Source organism: Phymastichus coffea, unplaced genomic scaffold (genome assembly GCF_024137745.1).
Source record: "Phymastichus coffea isolate CEN01 unplaced genomic scaffold, Cenicafe_Pcof_1.1 PCOF00047, whole genome shotgun sequence".
NCBI lineage: Eukaryota > Metazoa > Arthropoda > Insecta > Hymenoptera > Eulophidae > Phymastichus > Phymastichus coffea.
This window is the reverse complement of record NW_026706858.1, coordinates 1,644,716-1,664,531: the sequence shown is the minus strand read 5'-3', so window position 1 is coordinate 1,664,531 and position 19,816 is coordinate 1,644,716. Positions and strand designations below refer to the sequence as shown.

The 19,816-nt window shown below is 37.6% G+C and overlaps 6 protein-coding genes across 10 annotated transcripts; 2 read left to right on the top strand and 4 right to left on the bottom strand.

Annotated features, from left to right (window-relative positions):
• Nucleotides 1-13: 13 nt before the first annotated feature.
• On the bottom strand, nucleotides 14-4,149 carry LOC131665147 (phosphotriesterase-related protein-like). 3 transcript variants are annotated; one of them, XR_009302001.1, is made up of 8 exons: nucleotides 3,882-4,149; nucleotides 3,632-3,791; nucleotides 3,325-3,515; nucleotides 3,067-3,225; nucleotides 2,827-2,991; nucleotides 2,529-2,746; nucleotides 1,592-2,461; nucleotides 1,306-1,441 (listed from the first exon to the last, which is right to left on the bottom strand). XR_009302001.1 is itself a non-coding variant. In XM_058936819.1 (7 exons), the coding sequence occupies exons 1-7, from the start codon at nucleotides 3,904-3,906 to the stop codon at nucleotides 2,327-2,329; spliced, it is 1,053 nt and encodes a 350-aa protein (XP_058792802.1). In that variant the 5' UTR covers nucleotides 3,907-4,149; the 3' UTR covers nucleotides 1,339-2,326. The 3 variants fall into 3 exon arrangements, 2 of the variants coding, with proteins under 2 accessions (XP_058792801.1, XP_058792802.1); XM_058936819.1 differs by having other exon boundaries at nucleotides 1,339-2,461; XM_058936818.1 differs by lacking the exons at nucleotides 2,529-2,746; nucleotides 2,827-2,991; nucleotides 3,067-3,225; ... (1 more) ...; nucleotides 3,632-3,791; nucleotides 3,882-4,149 and adding exons at nucleotides 14-301; nucleotides 373-962 and having other exon boundaries at nucleotides 1,040-1,478; nucleotides 1,592-2,326.
• Nucleotides 3,493-12,058, top strand: LOC131665150 (integrator complex subunit 15). Of its 3 annotated transcripts, none has more exons than XM_058936822.1 (5): nucleotides 9,966-10,157; nucleotides 10,443-11,064; nucleotides 11,193-11,488; nucleotides 11,559-11,665; nucleotides 11,922-12,058. In XM_058936822.1, the coding sequence occupies exons 1-4, from the start codon at nucleotides 10,079-10,081 to the stop codon at nucleotides 11,645-11,647; spliced, it is 1,086 nt and encodes a 361-aa protein (XP_058792805.1). In that variant the 5' UTR covers nucleotides 9,966-10,078; the 3' UTR covers nucleotides 11,648-11,665; nucleotides 11,922-12,058. The 3 variants fall into 3 exon arrangements, with proteins under 3 accessions (XP_058792807.1, XP_058792805.1, XP_058792804.1); XM_058936821.1 differs by having other exon boundaries at nucleotides 11,559-11,669; XM_058936824.1 differs by lacking the exons at nucleotides 9,966-10,157; nucleotides 11,922-12,058 and adding an exon at nucleotides 3,493-3,600 and having other exon boundaries at nucleotides 11,559-11,661.
• On the bottom strand, nucleotides 4,239-9,812 carry LOC131665146 (cell division cycle protein 27 homolog). Its single transcript, XM_058936817.1, has 12 exons — nucleotides 9,577-9,812; nucleotides 8,979-9,054; nucleotides 8,390-8,918; nucleotides 8,024-8,327; nucleotides 7,752-7,940; nucleotides 7,438-7,675; nucleotides 7,173-7,353; nucleotides 6,869-7,094; nucleotides 6,669-6,796; nucleotides 6,275-6,596; nucleotides 6,050-6,197; nucleotides 4,239-5,969 (listed from the first exon to the last, which is right to left on the bottom strand). Exons 1-12 carry the CDS (start codon nucleotides 9,598-9,600, stop codon nucleotides 5,836-5,838), a joined length of 2,499 nt encoding a protein of 832 aa, XP_058792800.1. The 5' UTR covers nucleotides 9,601-9,812; the 3' UTR covers nucleotides 4,239-5,835.
• Nucleotides 11,696-12,873, bottom strand: LOC131665151 (ribosomal RNA-processing protein 7 homolog A). Its single transcript, XM_058936825.1, has 4 exons — nucleotides 12,727-12,873; nucleotides 12,278-12,625; nucleotides 11,910-12,209; nucleotides 11,696-11,835 (listed from the first exon to the last, which is right to left on the bottom strand). Exons 1-4 carry the CDS (start codon nucleotides 12,773-12,775, stop codon nucleotides 11,750-11,752), a joined length of 783 nt encoding a protein of 260 aa, XP_058792808.1. The 5' UTR covers nucleotides 12,776-12,873; the 3' UTR covers nucleotides 11,696-11,749.
• A 594-nt stretch (nucleotides 12,874-13,467) lies between these two features.
• LOC131665149 (translocating chain-associated membrane protein 1-like 1) lies at nucleotides 13,468-16,127 on the top strand. The gene is made up of 7 exons (XM_058936820.1): nucleotides 13,468-13,758; nucleotides 14,224-14,412; nucleotides 14,494-14,609; nucleotides 14,687-14,899; nucleotides 14,961-15,070; nucleotides 15,143-15,436; nucleotides 15,502-16,127. Exons 1-7 carry the CDS (start codon nucleotides 13,627-13,629, stop codon nucleotides 15,603-15,605), a joined length of 1,158 nt encoding a protein of 385 aa, XP_058792803.1. The 5' UTR covers nucleotides 13,468-13,626; the 3' UTR covers nucleotides 15,606-16,127.
• Nucleotides 16,128-16,242: 115 nt separating this feature from the next.
• Nucleotides 16,243-19,182, bottom strand: LOC131665102 (chorion protein S38-like). Its single transcript, XM_058936731.1, has 4 exons — nucleotides 18,881-19,182; nucleotides 18,601-18,815; nucleotides 18,048-18,285; nucleotides 16,243-16,870 (listed from the first exon to the last, which is right to left on the bottom strand). The coding sequence occupies exons 1-4, from the start codon at nucleotides 18,893-18,895 to the stop codon at nucleotides 16,361-16,363; spliced, it is 978 nt and encodes a 325-aa protein (XP_058792714.1). The 5' UTR covers nucleotides 18,896-19,182; the 3' UTR covers nucleotides 16,243-16,360.
• Between the last annotated feature and the right edge of the window lie 634 nt (nucleotides 19,183-19,816).

Below are 19,816 nucleotides of genomic sequence, written 5' to 3'. Positions count from 1 at the left end.
AACATTATTTAATATTGATTCATTATTATCTTGAGATAGTAGAAATAGTTTGTGGGGATTGTGATAAGGTGAAAAGTGTAATAGGAGTTGTTGTTTGAGGTTCATAACTATGTGCCTGTCCGTCACCTCCTATTGGAACTACTTGACATGTTCGTATATGAAAAGGAAAATTACTATTAGCTGACGATGGACGTGTTACATAAAGAAATGTTATGTGACCCACAAATATAACCCAAAGGGTGCATCCTTTAACAACACTTTCTCTTACCCATTTATCAACTAAGAATGTAATAGTAAGAACCTGCAATCATAATTTTTTTAGCTTTCATTCCTTATTTGTTAATTCCAAAATAAGAAAGAAAAAATTCTTACCACTAATGGTTGACAAAGAAACCATCCAGACCCAAGTGATAACAGTGAACCATAAAAGTGAAATTTTGTTGAAATATTTTGACTAGTTTTATAGCAACATATTACAAATACCACCCATGCAATAACTTTCAAGGCCAATAAACCATAACCTGGAGGTGATTCATAAATATATAAAACTAGTCCTGGATCAAATGCTTCAGACTCATAAATTAAGAGCAGTAGTTGCAAAGAAATATATGCCCCTATAAAAGTACTTAGTCTCCAAGTTTCTACCATAGTCAATACACTTTTAGTAACTGTGTATCCCAGTGACATCAAAAGTAGTAGCATGGTAAAGCATGTTTCTGAACATGCTTCAAACAAATTTCCCATAAGAGCTACCCCCTTCAGATCATAGCCCTTTAAAGCTCTATTAATGTAACTGTACATTTGACAGAGAAGTCCAAGCAGTTGAGCAATTAAGGATAACATAAATAGTTTGTATGTCACATGTAAAAGTCTTCTTGTGTGTAACTGAAATGCCACATAGATACTGTAGCCTATAAGTATAATGTATATACAAGATCCACATATTAGTTCTGGTAGAATATCTGAAAAGGATTGTATATTAAATGCACGTTTCTGCCGAAGGTAAATGCAGTAATGAGATGTTTAAATGCACAATTACAAAATTCGTCTGCTGAAAAGTGTTCCCTCCAAAAGGTGCCAGGTTCGGCATTGGTCAGGGATATCCAAAAAGTGATATTCAGTCCAGAATTAGAGTAGCAGTTGGACAAAGCTATGAACCACCAGCGTGGTCTGGAGGAGCGAAATTCTCGGTAGCTCTTGCAGCGTATTTCCGTTTTGTTGTGCGTAGTAAAGGAGCAGCCAGAAACCTCGGTAAAAGTAGAGTAGGGCGACAGTGACACGATTTGTCCGAGATCTTTTCTAAGCACAGATTCTTTTTCTTCGCATGTTTTGTTGGAGGGGTACACGCTTGGCCACTGATTCGGACTGTCGTAGTACAGCAATAAATTGACTTCCGTGTCGCCATTGCCAATGGTGAAGTCGTATTGAAATTTGCCTTTCTCTGACAGAAAACAGAATCGCGATAAGAAAGCCCAGTTCTAAAAAGAGAAGGATGGAAGAGCGATTTGATGGTCGAGCGAGCGAATGACGGGAGCAGCGCAGTAAATAATGTAAAACTTAGGAGAAGCACGCTAGAGAAAGGATCGATTACCTGGTGCGTGGCTAATTGCCCATTGACTATTCTCGCGTCCAGCCGATCGATGAGCAAACAGGCGACAATCAGCCAAATCACGTCAGCATTACGCATAGTTGTGAGATCCGCGCGAGTGAAGGAGCGACAATTTGAACAACCATGACTGTATTAATAACTGCTGGCACGTCGTAGCTCGCGTGGCTCGCGTGGCTCGCGTGGCTCCGTGGCCGACGATGCCTACCCGCGGCCTTAAGCGAGCCAGATCGATAGTTCTCGCATAAAGCCTCACTGACCGATGTCGGCCTACAAATGGGGCTGATTATTGACCGGGAGTACATTAAACTGTCGCCGCCAGTCGAACGCCAATCAAAATTTAAAGACGTGCCTGAGCGCGGATGTCGATCGGCTGCGACGCTTCGATTTCCGAGCTGCCTTCCTCCGTATCGGCGTCGGCGGTCGGCATCGGACGAGCACTTTGCCAATCGGCCCAGCCACCGTGCATCGATCGTCGGATTGTTCGCCGAGACATGATTTCCGAGGTCACCTATAAACCGGCGCGCGAACACGTACGCGATATAAACGCAGCGGCACCGAGTCCGACAGTAAGTAAGCTGCGTCGCCGTGCGCCTAACAAATTGCGATCGCTATATGGGGACGAGTGCGCGGAGAAAGCGCGAAGCAGTATAGACGTGCGTGGAAAATCATGTTGCTTTATTGACGGACAAGAAGCCATGCGCGTCATAACAGAACCAATCAATCAAAGGATAGCCAAGCTTTCGGGTTGCCAATCGTAATCGTATCGATCTCTCGCTGGGTGAAGCCCTTGAGCAGCATTTTCGGCAGCACGTTGTTGACGATGTGGGCGTAGCCATGGCCTCCGAAGCTCATCTGAAAAGCAAACGCGCGCCTCGTTAAAGTTCAATTACCGCGGGCGCCGGTGCGCTCGGAATCGTACCAGGCGATGCTTCGTGTGGATGTCGTGACTCATCAGAATGCTCGCCAGCTTGCCCTCGTCCTTCAGAAGCCCCATTCGATCGATGCGCTGGGCATCGGACGGCATGTCGGTGGGCGTGTGCAGCTGGTAATAAGAGCACTCAACGCCGAAGAGATCGTGCTGGCAGTAGCTGCCCAGTTGCGCGAACTCGAGAAGATCCTCGTTTCTCAGCAAAGTTCCTGCGCGAGGCAAAATGAGGCAGAACGAGGAGGTGAAGCGTCATTGACGGCGACTCTCGATCGACGACACTTTGACGTACTGTCCAAGTGAGACATGACGGCCTTGCTGGCGTTGCCCCCAGCCTCCAGGTAGATTCTCATGATCTCGAACGGAGCGGCTGGATCTCTGCCAGGGTGAAAGCTCACGGGGCATCTCAGCTGTTCCTGAACTTGTGCCGTTGCTCTGATGGCTCTTCTTTCGAAATCTACACATTCCAGCGGTCGCCGTCGAAGTATTGCCATTCAAGTGAAACGAAACGAGGGAGGCACATATAATATACCTTCGATAGGCCAGGCGCTTCCGACTTCGCCTACGAAACCAGCTTTGACGGACGGGCAGCCTTCGCAGCCGACGGTCAGCTCTTGGCTCATCAGATTGTACATTTGCTCCTCCGTGGCGGCGAGAGCAGATGCATCCTGCGTGAGAGCGACGTAGTGGCCTGAAAAGCGCGTTCGCCGCGACTGTTACTCGCTCTCCTTCCGCGCCGATCGTAAGCGCGCGCGCGTGATCGCGGGAGGCATTGCAAAAACGCGCCTACCGGTGCCGGCGATCACGTGGATGCCGCTTTCCCGGCTGGCTCTCTGCATCAGCGGAAGGTCGCGCTTGATGCCGTGACTGGTATTCTCGACGATCGTGCCGCCGCCGCTCTTTTTGTAGAACCTCACGTCCTCCAGTATCGCGCTCGCGCTGTCGGCGTCGTTGAAACGCACGTTGTACCTGCTGCTGTAGCTGCGCTTGCCACAAGTACCGAGCCATCGTGGGCGTTTAGTTACGAAAGAACAATAAGGCCAGCTGTCGCTTTGAAAATCTCTAGGTTAGTTTTATCGAACAACTGCTTCACTTACGGATACTGTTTGAGCACGCCGACATTCTTCAGATTAATTTTATCGCCGACGAATTCCTCCAAAAGCTGCGGAGCCGGTACGTAGAACTTGTCAAAGTCGAGAGCCAAGTGCTCGTGAGTTAACGTTATTCCCAGCTCGGACGCCTTCGCTCGACCCAACACTTGAAACGGACAATGCAATTCAATGAAAAGCAAGGGAAACCATTACGCAGGCTCGTCATTTGAGTGCGTCAAAGCAGCGCAATTTATACCGGTTTCGACGTATTTTTCACCCATGTTTACCAATGCCTTTTCAGTTTGCTACTGCTCAGCGCTTCCAGCGGGTACTTGCTGACCTCGTTATCAAATTACGGCGACTGGCTAAACAAGATGATAGCGCCTTTATCGTTTTCATCGGATGCAAGGCAAATCTAGTCCTCGCCATATTTTTACTTCGTTCCAGATAACATTTCAGATAAAGTTTGCATAAATGTTTTAGATGCTTATCTTATTAAAATTTAGATAAGAAAAGCGACAAATAAATCACGCGCACTAATTTGTGAGAAAAATTATTTATAAATCAAATGTGAATATTTTTTCGTGATAATCTAAATAATCTTCGTGGAAATTTTAGGAGGATTACATTCATTTCGAATTGTTATTTCTTTTTGTATGATATATATTTATATCACGAGTTTTAATTCACATATATAGGTATAATACCTCTTTACAAGAATAAATCGCACTGTTTGAAGATTGGCAAATAGCATTAAAATAGAACCAGTTTTAAGAGATGCCCTCAAAATGGGGACAAAAGTCAGAAATTTATGGCAGTTATGCTCAACTTCATTCCTGGATGTAAAAAAAATATTCTACAAAACAATCAATATCATCTTATGTTACTTTTCCAATTTAACTGCTTTCTGAATCTCATTGCACGGCTTCGTATTCCCAGCGAGAGTTTTTCGCTTATATCAATACTTTTCAAGCAGAATCACTTTGGAGATTTGAAATATTCGTTTTTTTCGTACTGCGACTTTTTGTATATAACACACATTAAAGCTTGGCTTGTAATGAATATACAAAGAGCATCTAATCAATTCATTTCACTTATAAAAGTTTAATTTTTCGCCCATCATAAAAAAACTACTTCATTTTTCCAATTGCAATTGCAAGTAAACATTTTAGCGATGGTACTCGGTGAAAATGTACACATTAATTTGATGCATTGAGATTACACTTTTCGAAGATTCAGGATAAATGCTTTGAATGTATAAAGAAATAAAATTATGTATAATGAAACAACATTTTAAACTATTTCGTAACGAAAAAAAAAACCACATGTCTCTCAAACTGTTGCTATATATATATATAAATATCAGCCAGTATATTATAACTCATTTGAAGTACGGCTTAAATGGTGTCTGTTGAAAAAAAGGAGCAGAAAGTTATCCGAGTTGACTATTTATAATGTATATCAAAGCTATATTTCTAAAACTGATGTAAGCACGAGAAATCTACGCCGGTTAATTGTATATATTCTACAAAAAGCTTAGTTTAACAGTCAATCTTTAAAGGAACTAAATATTTTGGTTCCATACGTTTTCATTCACACATACTTTTCTTTCTTGCCCTCACACTACGAATTATTATTTAGTTTGATGTACCGCCTCACATTTGAACGTAGTCGTTAAACATTCATTGGTTCTACACGTTCGTTTGCGTTGGGATATTACGTGATTATTCTCATTTATCAATATCCCGAATGAGACTGATCGCGCAACTCGCCAAACATTCTTTTCAATCTAACATATAATATCAACTAAATATATATCGATAGTAATAATAATAATAATTTACATTTACACAAAATTCAGCTTTACTCAACCACGTAATTCAAAACTGTTATTACTTAACTATTTTTTTGTGATTTTCTCATCTTTTTCGGCGAGTGGACTGATTTTTCCAAACGCAATTTGACAAGACAAGCTAATAAAAATAAAAAAAACAAAACATCAGTTGGACATTAACAGAGGCGCTAATTCCTGCTGAACAAGGCTTTATACGACAATTGCGATATCTATAAAATAGCCTTATGTCCAACACTCAATAAGAGTACTAGTAATTTTGTCTGAGAGGATCGACTTTTTTTATCAATTTACGTACTAGTACGTCCAGTCATTGCCAATTCATATAACGAACTTCGTAGTTTTCCTCTTCTAAACTTCATAAGCTATCGTCGCTGTCCTCCGCGTGGACATCAGACGCCGCGTTATCGGCAACGTTACTACCTTCACCGCTCACCTCGCCACTTGCTTCACCTTCTTGCTCCGTTGAACTATTGTTCGTAGGTTCATCGACTGTAAAAATTTGTTCATTGTTTTGATACGTAAGTGGAAATCGAGTTATGACCGTATTTTTTAACTTTTATATTATTTACCTGACTGAGTTATGAGAGATTCTTCTTCACCTTGCCCAGGACTAAGAATAGCTTCTTTGATTTGACTATTCACACCTTTTGGATCTAAATCCGTAGCCCAGCTAAAGTACATCAAAGCAAGATGAGTATTTCCTAATTTTTTGTGAATCTGAAAGCATGATATAATTTAAATACAAGCTCAAAGTGCGTCCTGAAATTATTATTTCAATATTTCAGTAATCTTACTTTTCCTATAGAATAATAGACTAGTGACTCTTTGGGTACAATATTCTTCAACTCTTCGAATTCCTTTAAAGCCTCTGTATTTCGACCAATAGAAAAATTGATACTAGCTCGATGGAATTTACAGAGAGTATTATTAGGGTCGTCTTCGATAGCCTTGTTTAGAGTCTTTAGAGCTAGATCAACTTTCTTTAAGGCATGTTGCACGACACCTATGTGGCACATTATCGCGGAATTACGAGGATTTATATGCAATGCTCTTTTGAAGTGGAGCTCTGCTAAGGCATACTGTTCTTGTTTAGAGAAAATAGTTCCCAGGCCAAACCTGTTAAATAATAAAAATAAAATTTATATATAGTTAGAAAAAAATGGATTCATTCTTAACTGATTTATGTACCAAGCATTGTAATGACGGGGATCAAGTCTGATAGCGTTTCTGAAAGCCGTAATGGCCTTATCCAATTCCTCAGTTATCACGTATTCATGACCAAGAAGTGTGTATGCGTACGGAAAATTATGATTGACCTTAATTAATTTATTGAAATTAAAGTTTGAATGATTTGATTTAATTCAGCGTTAAAAAATTATGGTACTCACTTGAATAGCTCTCTGAAAGAATTTAATAGCGGTTTCGTGTTCAGTTTGAGCTGAAAATAAATTGCCAGTTGCGCACCAGGCGGCTGACGAATTTCGATTTTCTGCTACTAGATCTTGAGCCAATGTCGAAAGTTGCACCTCGGCATGTAGATGCCACAGCACTGTACTATATATTTCCATTAAATCGATTCGATGGGGCTCTAACGTTCTGACTTGTGCAAAATAACTGTAAAAAATCAGTGAATGAAAAACTCTTAATCTTATCACTTGAATATTTTAAAGTGAGGTATAAATCATCTTATACCTAGCTGATTTTTTATAGTCAATCATTTCAAAATGTGCTTTTGCTAGCATGGACAGTACCCAACCAGTATTATAGTGGTGTCCTGGTAAAACGCTTAGTATTTCTACAGCTTCCATACAATTGAATTGACATAAATGTTGATATGCCTCTCCAAGTTCTTTTAATAAATTCATTAATCCTTCTGCAAAAAAGTAAGATTTCGTCATTATTAAATGATCCAAAATTATATTTTTAAAACTCATATTGCGTAGAATAAATTCTTCACCTGCAGATTGTTTTTGAATAACTACTGGACTTGAATGATTACTTTGATTGAAAGCATTAGTGTTTGCGACTTTATCCGATGTGATTGTTTCGGTTTTTTCTTTTTCATTCTTATTCTTTTCGTTCAAATCATTAAAATTAGCTTTGTTAAGATTAGATTTCGACAGTCTTGTTTTCGTCTTACGCGACGGTGATTTTGGAGTGGTAAACTTATTTCGATTTGGAGACTTATTATTTTCCTGAACAACGATATAAATGGTATATGTTCTATACATAAAATATTTTTCAATAACTTTCAAGTTACAAGATACTTACTTTTACAGAATAACTGTGACTAAATAGTCTTGATGATCTCCTTACATTAGGACCCTGAAGTGTAGGTTGTGGAGGTATAGGAGTTACTGGAGTTACTGAGACAATGTTAGCAGTGTTACTAGTATTGCCTGATTGAGAGAACACTAATTTTCCTTGTTGCAGAGGAGTTTCTTTTCTTGACATCAATTGCTGTAAATACATCCGGGTTATTAAAAGTATAAATACTTTAAATTGGAAATTTTACGTAATTTAGTTGTTAAAAATTTGTTTACCCCAACGTGAGCTTTTATGGTACTAACACGTTTAGCTAAACTTTTTTGGTCATTGGATTCGGTTAGCGTTGCATATGTCGGCAGAGTCGGAGGTTCTGGGGTATTCATGTCCAATGGTAAAATTCCAAAACTTGGCGTCAAAGGACTCATTGAATTGCTGAACATACTTCGATAACGAGGAAATTTTCCGCGCGGAGACGCAGTCGAAGAATTAAAATTGTTTGACAAATTTTGTGGGCTCTCATCTATTGATAAATGTAGCCTAGTATTTGCTGATATACCATTTGTTCCTGAAGTTGGTGTCCTGCAAAAATCATTCAAAAATTAATATCACTGAACATAAACCATTTTGTAAAACAAATTTACATATTGTTGCAGTTATTTGCTGGAGTAGTCTGTGTGTTGATATTAGGGACTATGAATTCTGGCTCCGGTGTACAATAAACTGTAGTACTTCCAATGCAAGATGATAAACTATCTAATTTATCTAATTGAAATATTTTACTTGCATCAACTTTTTCACCAGTATTACACAACTCTTCAAAAGAATGCCAAAGAAAAGGATTCATTTTTAGAGCTAGTCTGTGGGCATCATTCCCTTTTGAAGTTCTTGTCAATTTATAATATATTTTGGCTAAAATCTGAAGTGAAAAGCAAGCCTCATCACCAAACTGATTAATTATCTCATCAAAATTCTTTATCTGCTTGTAATAACCACCAACAACTGCTGCCTCAGCTTCTGCATACTTTTCTAAATCATAACAACACTTTGCAAGAAGAAATCGACATTGTGTAGAACTTAGCGACCTTTTTGCAAGTAAAGCTTGAGCTTGCCTGACTCTTCCTGATCGATAATAACAAGTTGCAAGAAGAAAGAGTGTGTCTTCATTATCCACTAAAATGATAATTAAAATTATTCACAGTTCAGCTCTAAAAATTGTAAAATGTACCTCACCTTCTGCAAATAGCCTTTCAGCAAGGAAAATTGCATCTGGATATGCATAATGATTTAAGCAATGCCATATGGCAGCCTGTACAGGAATCAGAAATTTCGGTTGTACTTATTTAATAAAAATGTTAATAAATAAATCACGTTTTAAATAATTTAATGCAACAAATTATTTAGCTCATTTACATGAAAGAACTATTTAATGAAAATACAAAGAGAAGACATTGAAAATATAATACGAAATGATTAACTTGTGCTTTTCGTGTAATGTCAAAAAGCAAAAAATCAAAACGGTATCAAACTTTGATAAGTCTGGACAATGAACGTCGTCCACTCTACACGTTCTTCGCAAAAAACAAAACAATATTTAAATTGTTTTTTTTTAGTAAAATCGATAAAGAGGCAGTAGGAAACATAAATCAAGATGTTAAAACAGTAGAGAAAGACCACAAATTAATAAAACAATAAACAAGAAGTGCCGTAACGAGTAATATCAAGCAAATGTCAATATATTAGCAAGAAGATGCACTAAGGAGAGTCTGTTGCCTTGCTCTCATGTACGTCATAAGTGCATTTGCTCAAACGAATAACTTGCTCACATTACCTGCACTGGCTCTTGTACGATCATCTCAGATCGATCGGATGGTCACACTTGTCAGCCAAACTATTACTGAGGAGCAGGGCGACTTTGAATCGCTCGACAATCCACCTTAAACCACACGCTCGTACTTGTCGTGCCAATTTCTCAAGAGTCCATCTTTGCTCTCGTCTCTTTTGAAGTAATCGACTGACTTTGTACTGCAGGGCTTACAACTTTGCACCTTCAACTTTCAACTCTTAAAAAATGAATTTTTTTATATAAAAAATCAGAATACGTAGGTTTACTAATAGCTATTTTTAAGAATATTGATTTTATCTTAATATTGTTCGTAAAAGTTAACTCTTTTTACAATCAAAGATTTTTAATTTTGAAAAAAACTTATTCAGAGTTGGCAACTGCTGTTTTGCACCTAACTTAAGTGGGTGTCGACTTGGAGGACCATAGTTTGTTTTGATTTCATTAGACCCATCTCCAATCGCTTTTATCAGTATTACAGTGATCGTAAATGGCTGCAAATGAGATTAAACAGTCCTTGCGAAAATTAGATTTTCCTTATTGTGCTAGAGAAGCGTTATGTCGAATAGGTTGGTCTTTTTTAATTTTTGGTAGCATTCTTATTTTGATAAATGATATCAATAGCATATAAAGTACACACAATAATAACCTTTTAGTTCTAACGATCGTATTAAATAAAAATTATACATATTTTTTTCTATTTACGTCAATGTAACTTTTTATATTTACCTTTGTTTCTAATTTTATACATTGCATATGGTTGTATTGATTCTCCAATTTATATATAAAATTTATGTCAAAACTAGCTTTTAAAATTAGAAATAATAAAATTTGTTTTATTTTTCAATTTATAGAACAGTTATGTGGAAGACCAGGAAAACAAATGGATCTTCAAATGGATTTGATGTCAGAATTTGTTTTTGGAGAAATAGAGAAACGCAAAAAGCGTAATCAGCAATTTGCAATACAGGAATTACAACTGATTGAAATTCTCAGTGACTTCTTTGAAAGTCCTGGTGGAAGTCCAGCTGTCAGAAATGCAGTATTTTTATCTCTATATCCAGCTGAGACTCCAAGACACAAAATTCTAGGAAATTTAGTTTCACTAGCAATAGCTGCACAAAGTAAAGCTGTATTAAATGCAGCTGGTATTTGGATGCAGCAACTGGGTTCAACTTCACCTCAGAGTGTTGGATTAGCAAAACACATCTTGAATGATTATTTTGTTCTTGTTCCTAATTCAATTGACAGATTAAAGCAGCTTCCAAATCTTGTACCACATTTCACTGCTAATTTATTAACAGCTATTGGAGAAGTTTATAAAGATAAAAATCCTCCAACGGAATTACTGAAACTGATTGGGGACTGGATAAATGATAATCCAAGTCTGTTATTAACATCTTTAATGGATAATCCAGCCTTACCTACGGGTGGTATACCCATGACTCCTATCACACCGATAGCAGGGCTTTTTAGGTAATTTTACCATACTTTCACTATAAGGGTCAATGCACTATATTTTGAGTATAGTGTATCTTCTAATATTTAATAAACATTCATTATATTTAAGTCTAAATAACATATTTGTCTTTTTTTTCTCATAGATGGTCAATCTTAAGTCCACTGAGACCTCCTTCAGATAATTTAGATCATGAGGAACAGCAAAAATGTTACTCAAAGATTCAACAACTTTTAATGGATTCAGTTTTAAGATTAAAAAGTAGTGGAAATAATAAACATGCAATTTCTGCACAACATTTTGCATCAACAGCTCGTGCTTTGACTGCGATTTTACATTCAAACCCAAATTTGGATACTTCAGCGAAAGATCTTTCAATGGAAAGATTAGCTCAAGCAGTTAGTGCAGCAATGTCTGCAAATTGTATATATGGAAATAAACGTAAGCAACAAGTTTATTATAAACAGAATTTTGTGTTTAGTAATGTTTAAAATTTATATTATTTTTTTAGAGGAACTACTAGCTCTTCTGCAGCCTCTGTCATACCAACACTTTTTAATTGAATGGACTTTACAAACTTATACGTCCAAAGCTGCTTAAACCCTAAATTTATTTACAGTAGGTAAATATTTGTACAAAATTAGTTACATATAAAAAAGTTATCAATACAAATTTTACAGTTTTGATTTAGTAATTTGTAGTTTAAAATGGTTTGAATTTTCTTTTTGATTTTATTTGTTCTAATTTCTTTTTATCAAGTTCAAATTTCTTACGTAGTTCTGCTAAATCTGAAATATACAATAGAATTTTAAGTAAAGAAAGAATTTTTTTATAAAAAATAATACAATTTTGTTAAACCTACTCTGTTTTTTAGCTTCTCTTATTTGGAAAGCATAGAAATCCTTTAATGCTTTTGGAGGTTTCTTTTCTTCTCTGTCTTTAACTTTTTGAATTGTAGATTCTTTTCGTGCTAGTGCAAATTTACCTCTCTTCTTTCTACCTACAACTGTAGTCCACCCTTCATCATCAACTGTTTCACCAGCAGCTTTTTCATCTTCTAATTGTTCAGTTATTTTCTCATCATACTTTTTCATATAGTTTTCTACTAAACTTTTTATTTCACCTTCTTTTTGTATAGAGTCATTATAATTTTTACACCATTCTGAAATAAAGTTAGTAATAAATAAATTTTCAAACATTACATAGGCAGATAATTTATTGAAAACTTACTGTTAATTCCAGTTAATACTGGTGAATCATTAGTGCTCAATACAAAAGTATGTTTTGGTTGAAGTGATAATGCTTTATTCAAATTGGCATCACGTGTAAAAACTATATATGCATTTTGAAATCCTTTGTTTTTATTATCTTGATTATCTATAAAAGTCACTGAATGTACTGGTCCACAAGAATCATTGAATATTTTAGCAATTGACTCAGATGTAGCATAGGGTGGTATATTCAAAATAAATAATGTCTTTCCTCTAGGATATTTTGGATCTTGGTTTCTTATAGAGTGTTCTTTAAGAAATAACTGATGTCTATCAGAACTGAAACTGTCATATTTAATCCATAATGCTAAATCAAAGAAGTGTTTCATTAATTTCAAAATCAAAATATAAACTTAAGCTATTAATAAATACTTGTTAAACGTTTAATATTATAATTGAAAAACTCACAATTGAATTTTTCAACTTTTTTCTTTTCAACATTCATTGTTAATTTCATTTTAGCAAGTTTTTTGATAACACAATAATTTATCGCTCAACAGCCCATGTGTAACTTAGCATTGCTAGGTTAGGTGTTCGTTAGTGTGTCTCTATCTCTCTCTGCCCTAACTATAGATTCCTAGACGCAACCTTTCCAGCCATTCCAACGCAGCCAAAACGCTGATACAACTATACTATATATATACTAGTTTATATACTAGTTTATATAGGAACTTTATCGGTATGCAGCGCCATCAATTTAATTTTAAAATAGTTTTGTTTTATTTTCAAAAATATTTAGGTGTGAGTAAGCGTATAATTTTCAAAGATTTTTGATATAGTAAATTATTCATTGTCAAAGAAAATTAAAGTTAAACAATTATAGACATTTGGATGGTACACAACTTATTGTTCAAGTATATCAGAGGCAATATAGCAAACACATAGTTTACAGTTAGTATCAATTCGATTTATGCAATTTAAAATCACGCAGATTCAAAGAATAGAGATACCGGTATCGAAGTTTAAAAAAGTCGTTCAGAAAAAAAGGCAATGTCTCCGTTATTAATGTGCTCGTGGCCGGTGGCGGCTGGTTTTGGAGTGGTGGCGTGGCACGTCACGCAACCCGAACGGAACCGAACGAACAAGCGAGAAAGAGAAGGAACGCTTGGAAGACACCTGTCTCTCTCTCTCTCTCTCTCTCTCTCTCTCTCTCTCTCTCTCTCTCTCTCTCTCTCTCTCTCTCTCTCTCTCTCTCTCTCTCTCTCTCTCTCTCAGTCTTGTGTGTAGTACGCGAGTACCGGGCAGACGTACACGAGTCTTCCAGGTCATTCCTTTTATTCGCATCACCTAGACTTCAAGATCAGCAGGATGGTGGCTATCAAGGGTCGTAAAAGTTCTAATAAGAACCCACCGATCATGAGCCACGAGTTTGTTATTCAAAACCACGCGGATATCGTTTCCTGCGTAGCGATGATTTTCGTCGTTGGGCTTATGGTACAGGTATGTACACACGCTACGTCAAACGCTAGCGAGAAACTTTACGTTTACTTTCATTTGCCAATACCCTTTTCGTGTTGCAACTTGGTTTCCCTCTGTAAAACTCAGTTCTTTTGGTATTTACTCCATCACCAACGTAAATTTCAAACCATTTATTTATTTGTATATTTTCACTTGTTTCCTTACAATTCATAATAATTTAAAAATTTTTGGACAAAATTAACTTAGTCGAATTATTTTAGCTTTGAGGAAATAGTTTCAAAGTAAATTTGTGTTATAAACTTTTAAATCTTTCAAGTAGTTTGATGATCAGCAGCTTCCATATGTTAAGCTAAGAAACTACAATAACTGTTCATATTTTTTACAAGTTCCATTGTAATTTGATAGATTACTTACTGATATCGATTGCTATGAATCTGTTCACTTGTTTAAGCAAAATTTTAATTCATCTATACTTTTAATCAACAGGTCACATCACCATGGGCATATACTTTCATTGCCATCCATCATAATGTTTCTTCGTTGATTTCTATGGATGGAACTGTACCTCAGCAGCCTACTAAATATGCAACTGGATTGAAGGATGCTTGTGCAGTTTTCTTTTATTTCTTGATCACAATTGTTATGCATGCTGTTATTCAAGAATATGTTTTTGATGTAAGTGTTCGATAGTCTCTTTCAACAATCATTTCTTTAAATAATAACTATTACTATTTATTTATATTCCAATAATTCTAGAAAATTTCAAAGCGTCTGCATTTGAGCAAGAGTAAATTCTCCAAATTCAATGAATCTGCCCAGCTTGTTATATTTTATGCCTTATCTGTTATTTGGGGTATTGATATTATAGTCAGGTAATTAGTTTTTTATTAATTTTCTTTTACTGCATAATAATGTAAATTGTTTATTTATTATGCTTTTAATTTTCTAGGGAACGCTTTATATTTAATATACCTGCTTTATGGAATGAATATCCAGCTTCAATGTCTTTCTCGCTCAAATTCTTCTACATTGGCCAAATAGCTTACTGGCTGCATTGTTATCCTGAACTGTACTTTCAGAGAGCCAAAAAAGAAGAGATCCCCCATAGAGTAGTCCAAGCTACCATTGGCTTACTCTATACTATTGGTGCCTATGTTTTGAAGTAAGTTTTTTGGGATTTTAGAATTTTAAAAACTTTATATAACATTTTATTTAAAATTCAGCTTCCAACATGTTGGTGTTATTCTGTTGGTTCTTCATCATGTTGGAGAAGGTTTACTGCATGGCGCTCGATTGGTTCATTTTGCTGATCAGAAGGAAAAAGCTTCTAAAGGTTTATAAGTTTTTCTTATTTACGTATAAGTAATTAATTTATAAATAATAATGTTTAATTTTTGAATTGCAGCATCATTTTTGGTGGCAAATTCCGTGTTTATTGCCACTAGAATCATTACGATACTTCTCTCGACTCTTGTTTTTTTCTATGGCTTAGGTCAAGTTAAAAGTACGTTTAACTTGGCTGAGGGCAACTTTAACATCCCACCAATTCGTTATTCAGCACTAGCAGCAATTTTAGTCTTCCAATTTTATATGCTTTTCGCTTTCTTGAAATACCAACGCAAGCGCGCTGCTGCAAATGGAGCCCCAGCTATTTCGTCGAAAGTTAAAGTAATAAAACAGAAGCCTAAGAAGAAGGAGGGTTAGTATATAACTTTTATGTAATTAACTAATTTATATGACTTAAATAATTCTTATTTTGAGCAGCAAGCAAGAAGTCTGGAGGATCTGAAGATGAAACTGCTGAGTCGGATCAGGGAACCAGGAAAAGCCCGAGATTCAGGGCAGCGACAGCCGCAAAAGCGAAATAGCGCGTTTCCAACCGTCGCAACAGACGAACAAGTTTTCGTAGTCAGCAAAACGAAGACAGTGCAACAAAGACTCGTCAAGGTTTAACAGTTTTTCTGCGTTTTTTTAGTGGCTGCAATTTTAATGATATTTTTGTAATATAAGACTCGAATCGATCATGTTATCTGGCCAGCTCGTATAATTATGTTGGAAGAGAGATATGTGCAACGAGCTCGCGCCCGAACTCGCGATATATATTTTAAAAAATATAGAAAATACAAATTTATATGTTATATATATTTTTAATAATATTTAAGAAAAATACTTTGTATAGGAATCGAGGCAATTTTTGTTTGACTGCATTAACAATGTTGTCGTTGTTTCTTATTGTCATTGACTTGACTCAGCGACATATCTCTTTTTTGTGTGCATCGTGCGAGATAAATTTTGATGATGAAGTATTATACATTATTGTCGAAGCGAGTGTTGAAAGGAAAGGATGAGAATAGTTGAAAGAAAAATGATGAGCAAAATATATAAATAACATTTTGTAAAACAAAAACATTATTTATTGAACCAATCACGACAATCATTATCCTAAGTCGCACGTCAGACTTGTTCGCGTAATCTTACATTTTATATCAACTAAAATTGCGACTATCGCTTTGTTATCAGTCGTCGAAAAAACAGACGAGAGAGAGAGAGCTACGCCTTCGAAACGATATAGGGAAACGATTTACTGGAAGTTGATAAAACGAAATAAGAACATGATTTGGAGTTATTCTCTTTCGTCATCTTTGTCGATCTCGTCGTTGCTACTGCTTTTGCTACGTTTCGAGTTTTTGTGATAATCGGCGCTTCGGTACGAATGATAATGTTCGGGACCGCTGTACGAGCTGTAGTGGTGATGATGCCCCTGGCCATGACCGTGACCATAGTATCCCTGGCCATAAAATGCAGGACCGTAAAATCCAGGGTTGGGATAGCCCCAGCCGTGGTGGTGATCCCAGCCATGACCCCAGCCGTGTCCCCAGCCATGCCCGTGGTGGCCTCCATGGTGGCCGTAATGCAGCCCGTGGTGGCCATAATGCAGCCCGTGGTGACCGTAGCCACCGTAATGGTGACCATGGCCGTGATGGTGATGACCATGAACGGGCAGTGGGTAGGGTACGGCAACCGGATAGGGCAGAGGGTGTTTTACTGGTACCGGGTATGGGTGATGAACTGGTACGACTACTGGTTGCTTTACTGGTACTGGCACTGCATGCTCGACTGGTACTGGAAATGCCTAAATCCAAAGACAAACAGTGCGATTTCAACTTTCCATTCCCAAGCTCTGATTATTTGCCAGTAACTACCGCACAATCGATATTTTTAAGTCGATTTTACGTAACGGCAGCAGTTGCAAGTTAAACAAGTTTGGTATCGAACTGTCGGTAGATTTGTAGCGTAAACTTGCGACTACTCTCGTTTTAACGAGTTCTTCTCTCTTTACACATAGTGAACCGACCCGACTTGTTTCCTCGATTTGGCCTCGGGCAGTCCGCCTTCGTTTTCCATTGTATCCTATTAATTCGTTACTTTTGTCAAGAACTTTCACGTAAATGCAGGAAGTAATCGTTGACTTTTATCAGATTTGCCCTTTCTACGGAATTTCATGTTATGTCTGCTTCATTCAAAAAAAAATTACTGCCAAAGCTCAGCTTGTTTTCATAGATTTTTTCATTTTAATCAATTAAATCATCCTCAAAAATAACGCATACATGCATTATATTATATTAAAAATTTTTAATAAAATGAGAAAAGACTATTATTTGCTTTTTCATTCAACAAATTTATCGTGAAATTCTCTTTGCGCTTATTCTTTAGCTTTTTATCCAATAATAAATTGTTCAAAGAAATCGTTTTTTCCATGATTTTCTACATATCTGAAAAAGCAGTTTCAGTAAAAACTTGGATAACAATTTTTGTAACGTACATTTTTAATGTAACAATCGATCAAAAAATGTTATAGAAGTTATTTTTTTTTAAATTGAAGAATACTAGAACTACCAAATTTAATTATAAAAATTTAAGAAAATGTATACATGACATCGAAAACAATAGACACAAATCTTATTTACTAGAAAGAAAAAGGGAAAGGAGCTATTATTATTTGCTATTTTCACAGTTGATTGTTATATGGGATTGATTTCGTTGTAATTCGAAACTTTGGTCAATATTTTCAAGAATCGAGAAAACTTACAACGCGCTCACTGTGGCAAAGTCAGCCGTGACTGTCGCTCTTAAATAATTTAACGTCGAACTTATTCGCGTAAATACTTGAATGAAAATGAATAAAATCAAGGCTCTGCACTATTTTCAGCGAAATCGATAAAAATGTACCGGCAAACTGCGAACTAAAGTTGACATTGTGAACACAAATTTACACGAATGATAGATTAAGGTGAGTAAGCGATGATCACCTGGGGAATGGGTACCGCAACGGGAACGGGCTTCGGTATGTATCTGTCGATGGGAACCGGAATGAGCTTTTCAACAGGCACCGGCACAAGCTTCTCGACGGTCACAGGCTCAGGAACGCGAACCGCTACGGGTTTCTCGACCACCACGTGCTTCGTTACAACAACGGGCACCGTTTTCACGTGGTGCGTTTCGTGCTTTATCGGTTGGCCGATTGTCTTCGTGGTTCCATACTGCCATCTGAAAAAGATCACAAACGATTGTAGTCCATCACTGCTATCTGAAAATCTCTATGGGAAGGCGTCGAATTTCGCAATTTCAGAAGCTTTTCTATATTGTCGCTTACGATAACGAAGAGATCAGTACTTGTGCTGCGGCAAAAGATGGCACTCCGAGTATCGAGCATCGTTGAAGAGACAACTGTTTTTACCAAAATTTTTACGAGTGCTTTTTTTTCCAATTAGTCGAACAAATCAGCGGTTTAACGTTGGTCACCGAGTACCAAAGATTTGACTGGAATTTGGCTGTTGCGAGTTTTGCGTATTTTCCACCTACCCCGAAGTCTCGAGTGGAAGACTGGGCGTGACCTTGAGTGCACTCCACGGGTTATGATCGAGGCCTGCCCAGGGTTGTCCGACCCCGTAGCCTCCGTACGGACTCGACAGTCCGATCCATCCGTCACCGAAGAAGCTCCTCTTGGCCTGCTTGTTGGTGCCGCTGTCCTCGGCGGCTTCGGCGATCGCGCGGCCGCACACCAGGCCCAGCAGCAGCTGGAACCAATCATCGCAGGCGTTGAGAGCACGGCTACGCTTATCGCACTCCCGAATCGACTCACCAAAATCCTTATCATGACTATACGCGTGTTCGCGCAACACCGGTCGGCACTGTATCTCGCGTTCTGCCGACATCTCGTCGCGCTCTTATATAGAGACGCCGATGGACCAACTTTTCCTATCGATTTCCGGAGGAAAGCGGACGGACGGGCGCATTACGCCCTAACTTAGCAAAACCGGCGGACGAGTCACGCGGAAGCTTATGCAGTCGGACTCCCTTTTACTCCAATGAGTGCCGTGCTTGCTCCGTGCGTTCCGCTTCCTTGCTCCGAGTGCTTCGATCAGTTTTTTCCGTTTATTTCGTTTCTTTCTCTTTCGCACGCCCATCTGGTTTGTCTGCCGACTGCGCGTGTTACTCAACAGGGCGTTGATCGTTTTTCACACAGTATCGACGTCAACGTGAGACTGCGTGGCTTTTTGTTAATACACGCGTATCGATTCGACGCCTCGAGGTATAGACACCGTTTTTTTTTTTTTACAGATTGTCCATTATGCCGGCGTTTTCAGTCTACAAATAATTGCTGCAATTAATCTAAATACAATAATGAAATTTTATTTAGTTACCGAAAAATGAAATATTCATGGGTGCTTATATCATTTCAAACAAGCAATTCGAATAGGAATATTATCAGATACTTGTGGATAAAATCCAAGTATCATTGGAAAATATTAACTCAACTATTCGTTTACAAACACTCAATCCCATAATCTATTGAATGGTCATTCGTTCGAATTACATTTGTTGAGGCAACGCGATTTTTTCTTGTCGATTACACTGGGAAAATCTCCGATTCGTTGGCTAACAGTTTCGTCGAATAAGCGCAAAGTTGCGCAACAGTTACGCAGGGAAGAAAATAAATAATTGGAGCGCGCGGCGTGGAAAGAAAGCGATTAGAGGTTTCGATTATGCTGGAGGTGTCGCGCGCGAGGCGCTTCCG

What these genes read in the sequence shown, in the direction of transcription:
- LOC131665149 (XM_058936820.1), top strand. Translation starts at nt 13,627, where the DNA reads ATGGTGGCTATCAAGGGTCGTAAAAGTTCTAATAAGAACCCACCGATC. An exon ending in TCGTTGGGCTTATGGTACAG is followed by an intron (nt 13,759 to 14,223) that starts GTATGTACACAC and finishes TTTAATCAACAG; the next exon opens with GTCACATCACCATGGGCATA. An exon ending in TTCAAGAATATGTTTTTGAT is followed by an intron (nt 14,413 to 14,493) that starts GTAAGTGTTCGA and finishes CAATAATTCTAG; the next exon opens with AAAATTTCAAAGCGTCTGCA.
- LOC131665150 (XM_058936822.1), top strand. Translation starts at nt 10,079, where the DNA reads ATGGCTGCAAATGAGATTAAACAGTCCTTGCGAAAATTAGATTTTCCT. An exon ending in CCGATAGCAGGGCTTTTTAG is followed by an intron (nt 11,065 to 11,192) that starts GTAATTTTACCA and finishes TTTTTCTCATAG; the next exon opens with ATGGTCAATCTTAAGTCCAC. An exon ending in TTGTATATATGGAAATAAAC is followed by an intron (nt 11,489 to 11,558) that starts GTAAGCAACAAG and finishes TTATTTTTTTAG; the next exon opens with AGGAACTACTAGCTCTTCTG.
- LOC131665151 (XM_058936825.1), bottom strand. Translation starts at nt 12,775, where the DNA reads ATGAAATTAACAATGAATGTTGAAAAGAAAAAAGTTGAAAAATTCAAT. An exon ending in AGTATTAACTGGAATTAACA is followed by an intron (nt 12,210 to 12,277) that starts GTAAGTTTTCAA and finishes ACTTTATTTCAG; the next exon opens with AATGGTGTAAAAATTATAAT. An exon ending in AAGAGAAGCTAAAAAACAGA is followed by an intron (nt 11,836 to 11,909) that starts GTAGGTTTAACA and finishes TGTATATTTCAG; the next exon opens with ATTTAGCAGAACTACGTAAG.
- LOC131665147 (XM_058936818.1), bottom strand. Translation starts at nt 1,687, where the DNA reads ATGCGTAATGCTGACGTGATTTGGCTGATTGTCGCCTGTTTGCTCATC. An exon ending in CTTTTCAGCAGACGAATTTT is followed by an intron (nt 963 to 1,039) that starts GTAATTGTGCAT and finishes AATCCTTTTCAG; the next exon opens with ATATTCTACCAGAACTAATA. An exon ending in TTCTTTGTCAACCATTAGTG is followed by an intron (nt 302 to 372) that starts GTAAGAATTTTT and finishes TTATGATTGCAG; the next exon opens with GTTCTTACTATTACATTCTT.
- LOC131665146 (XM_058936817.1), bottom strand. Translation starts at nt 9,600, where the DNA reads ATGATCGTACAAGAGCCAGTGCAG. An exon ending in TATTCAAAAACAATCTGCAG is followed by an intron (nt 7,354 to 7,437) that starts GTGAAGAATTTA and finishes ACTTTTTTGCAG; the next exon opens with AAGGATTAATGAATTTATTA. An exon ending in GACTATAAAAAATCAGCTAG is followed by an intron (nt 7,095 to 7,172) that starts GTATAAGATGAT and finishes GATTTTTTACAG; the next exon opens with TTATTTTGCACAAGTCAGAA.
- LOC131665102 (XM_058936731.1), bottom strand. An exon ending in CTTCCACTCGAGACTTCGGG is followed by an intron (nt 18,286 to 18,600) that starts GTAGGTGGAAAA and finishes GATCTTTTTCAG; the next exon opens with ATGGCAGTATGGAACCACGA. An exon ending in TTGCGGTACCCATTCCCCAG is followed by an intron (nt 16,871 to 18,047) that starts GTGATCATCGCT and finishes CTTTGGATTTAG; the next exon opens with GCATTTCCAGTACCAGTCGA.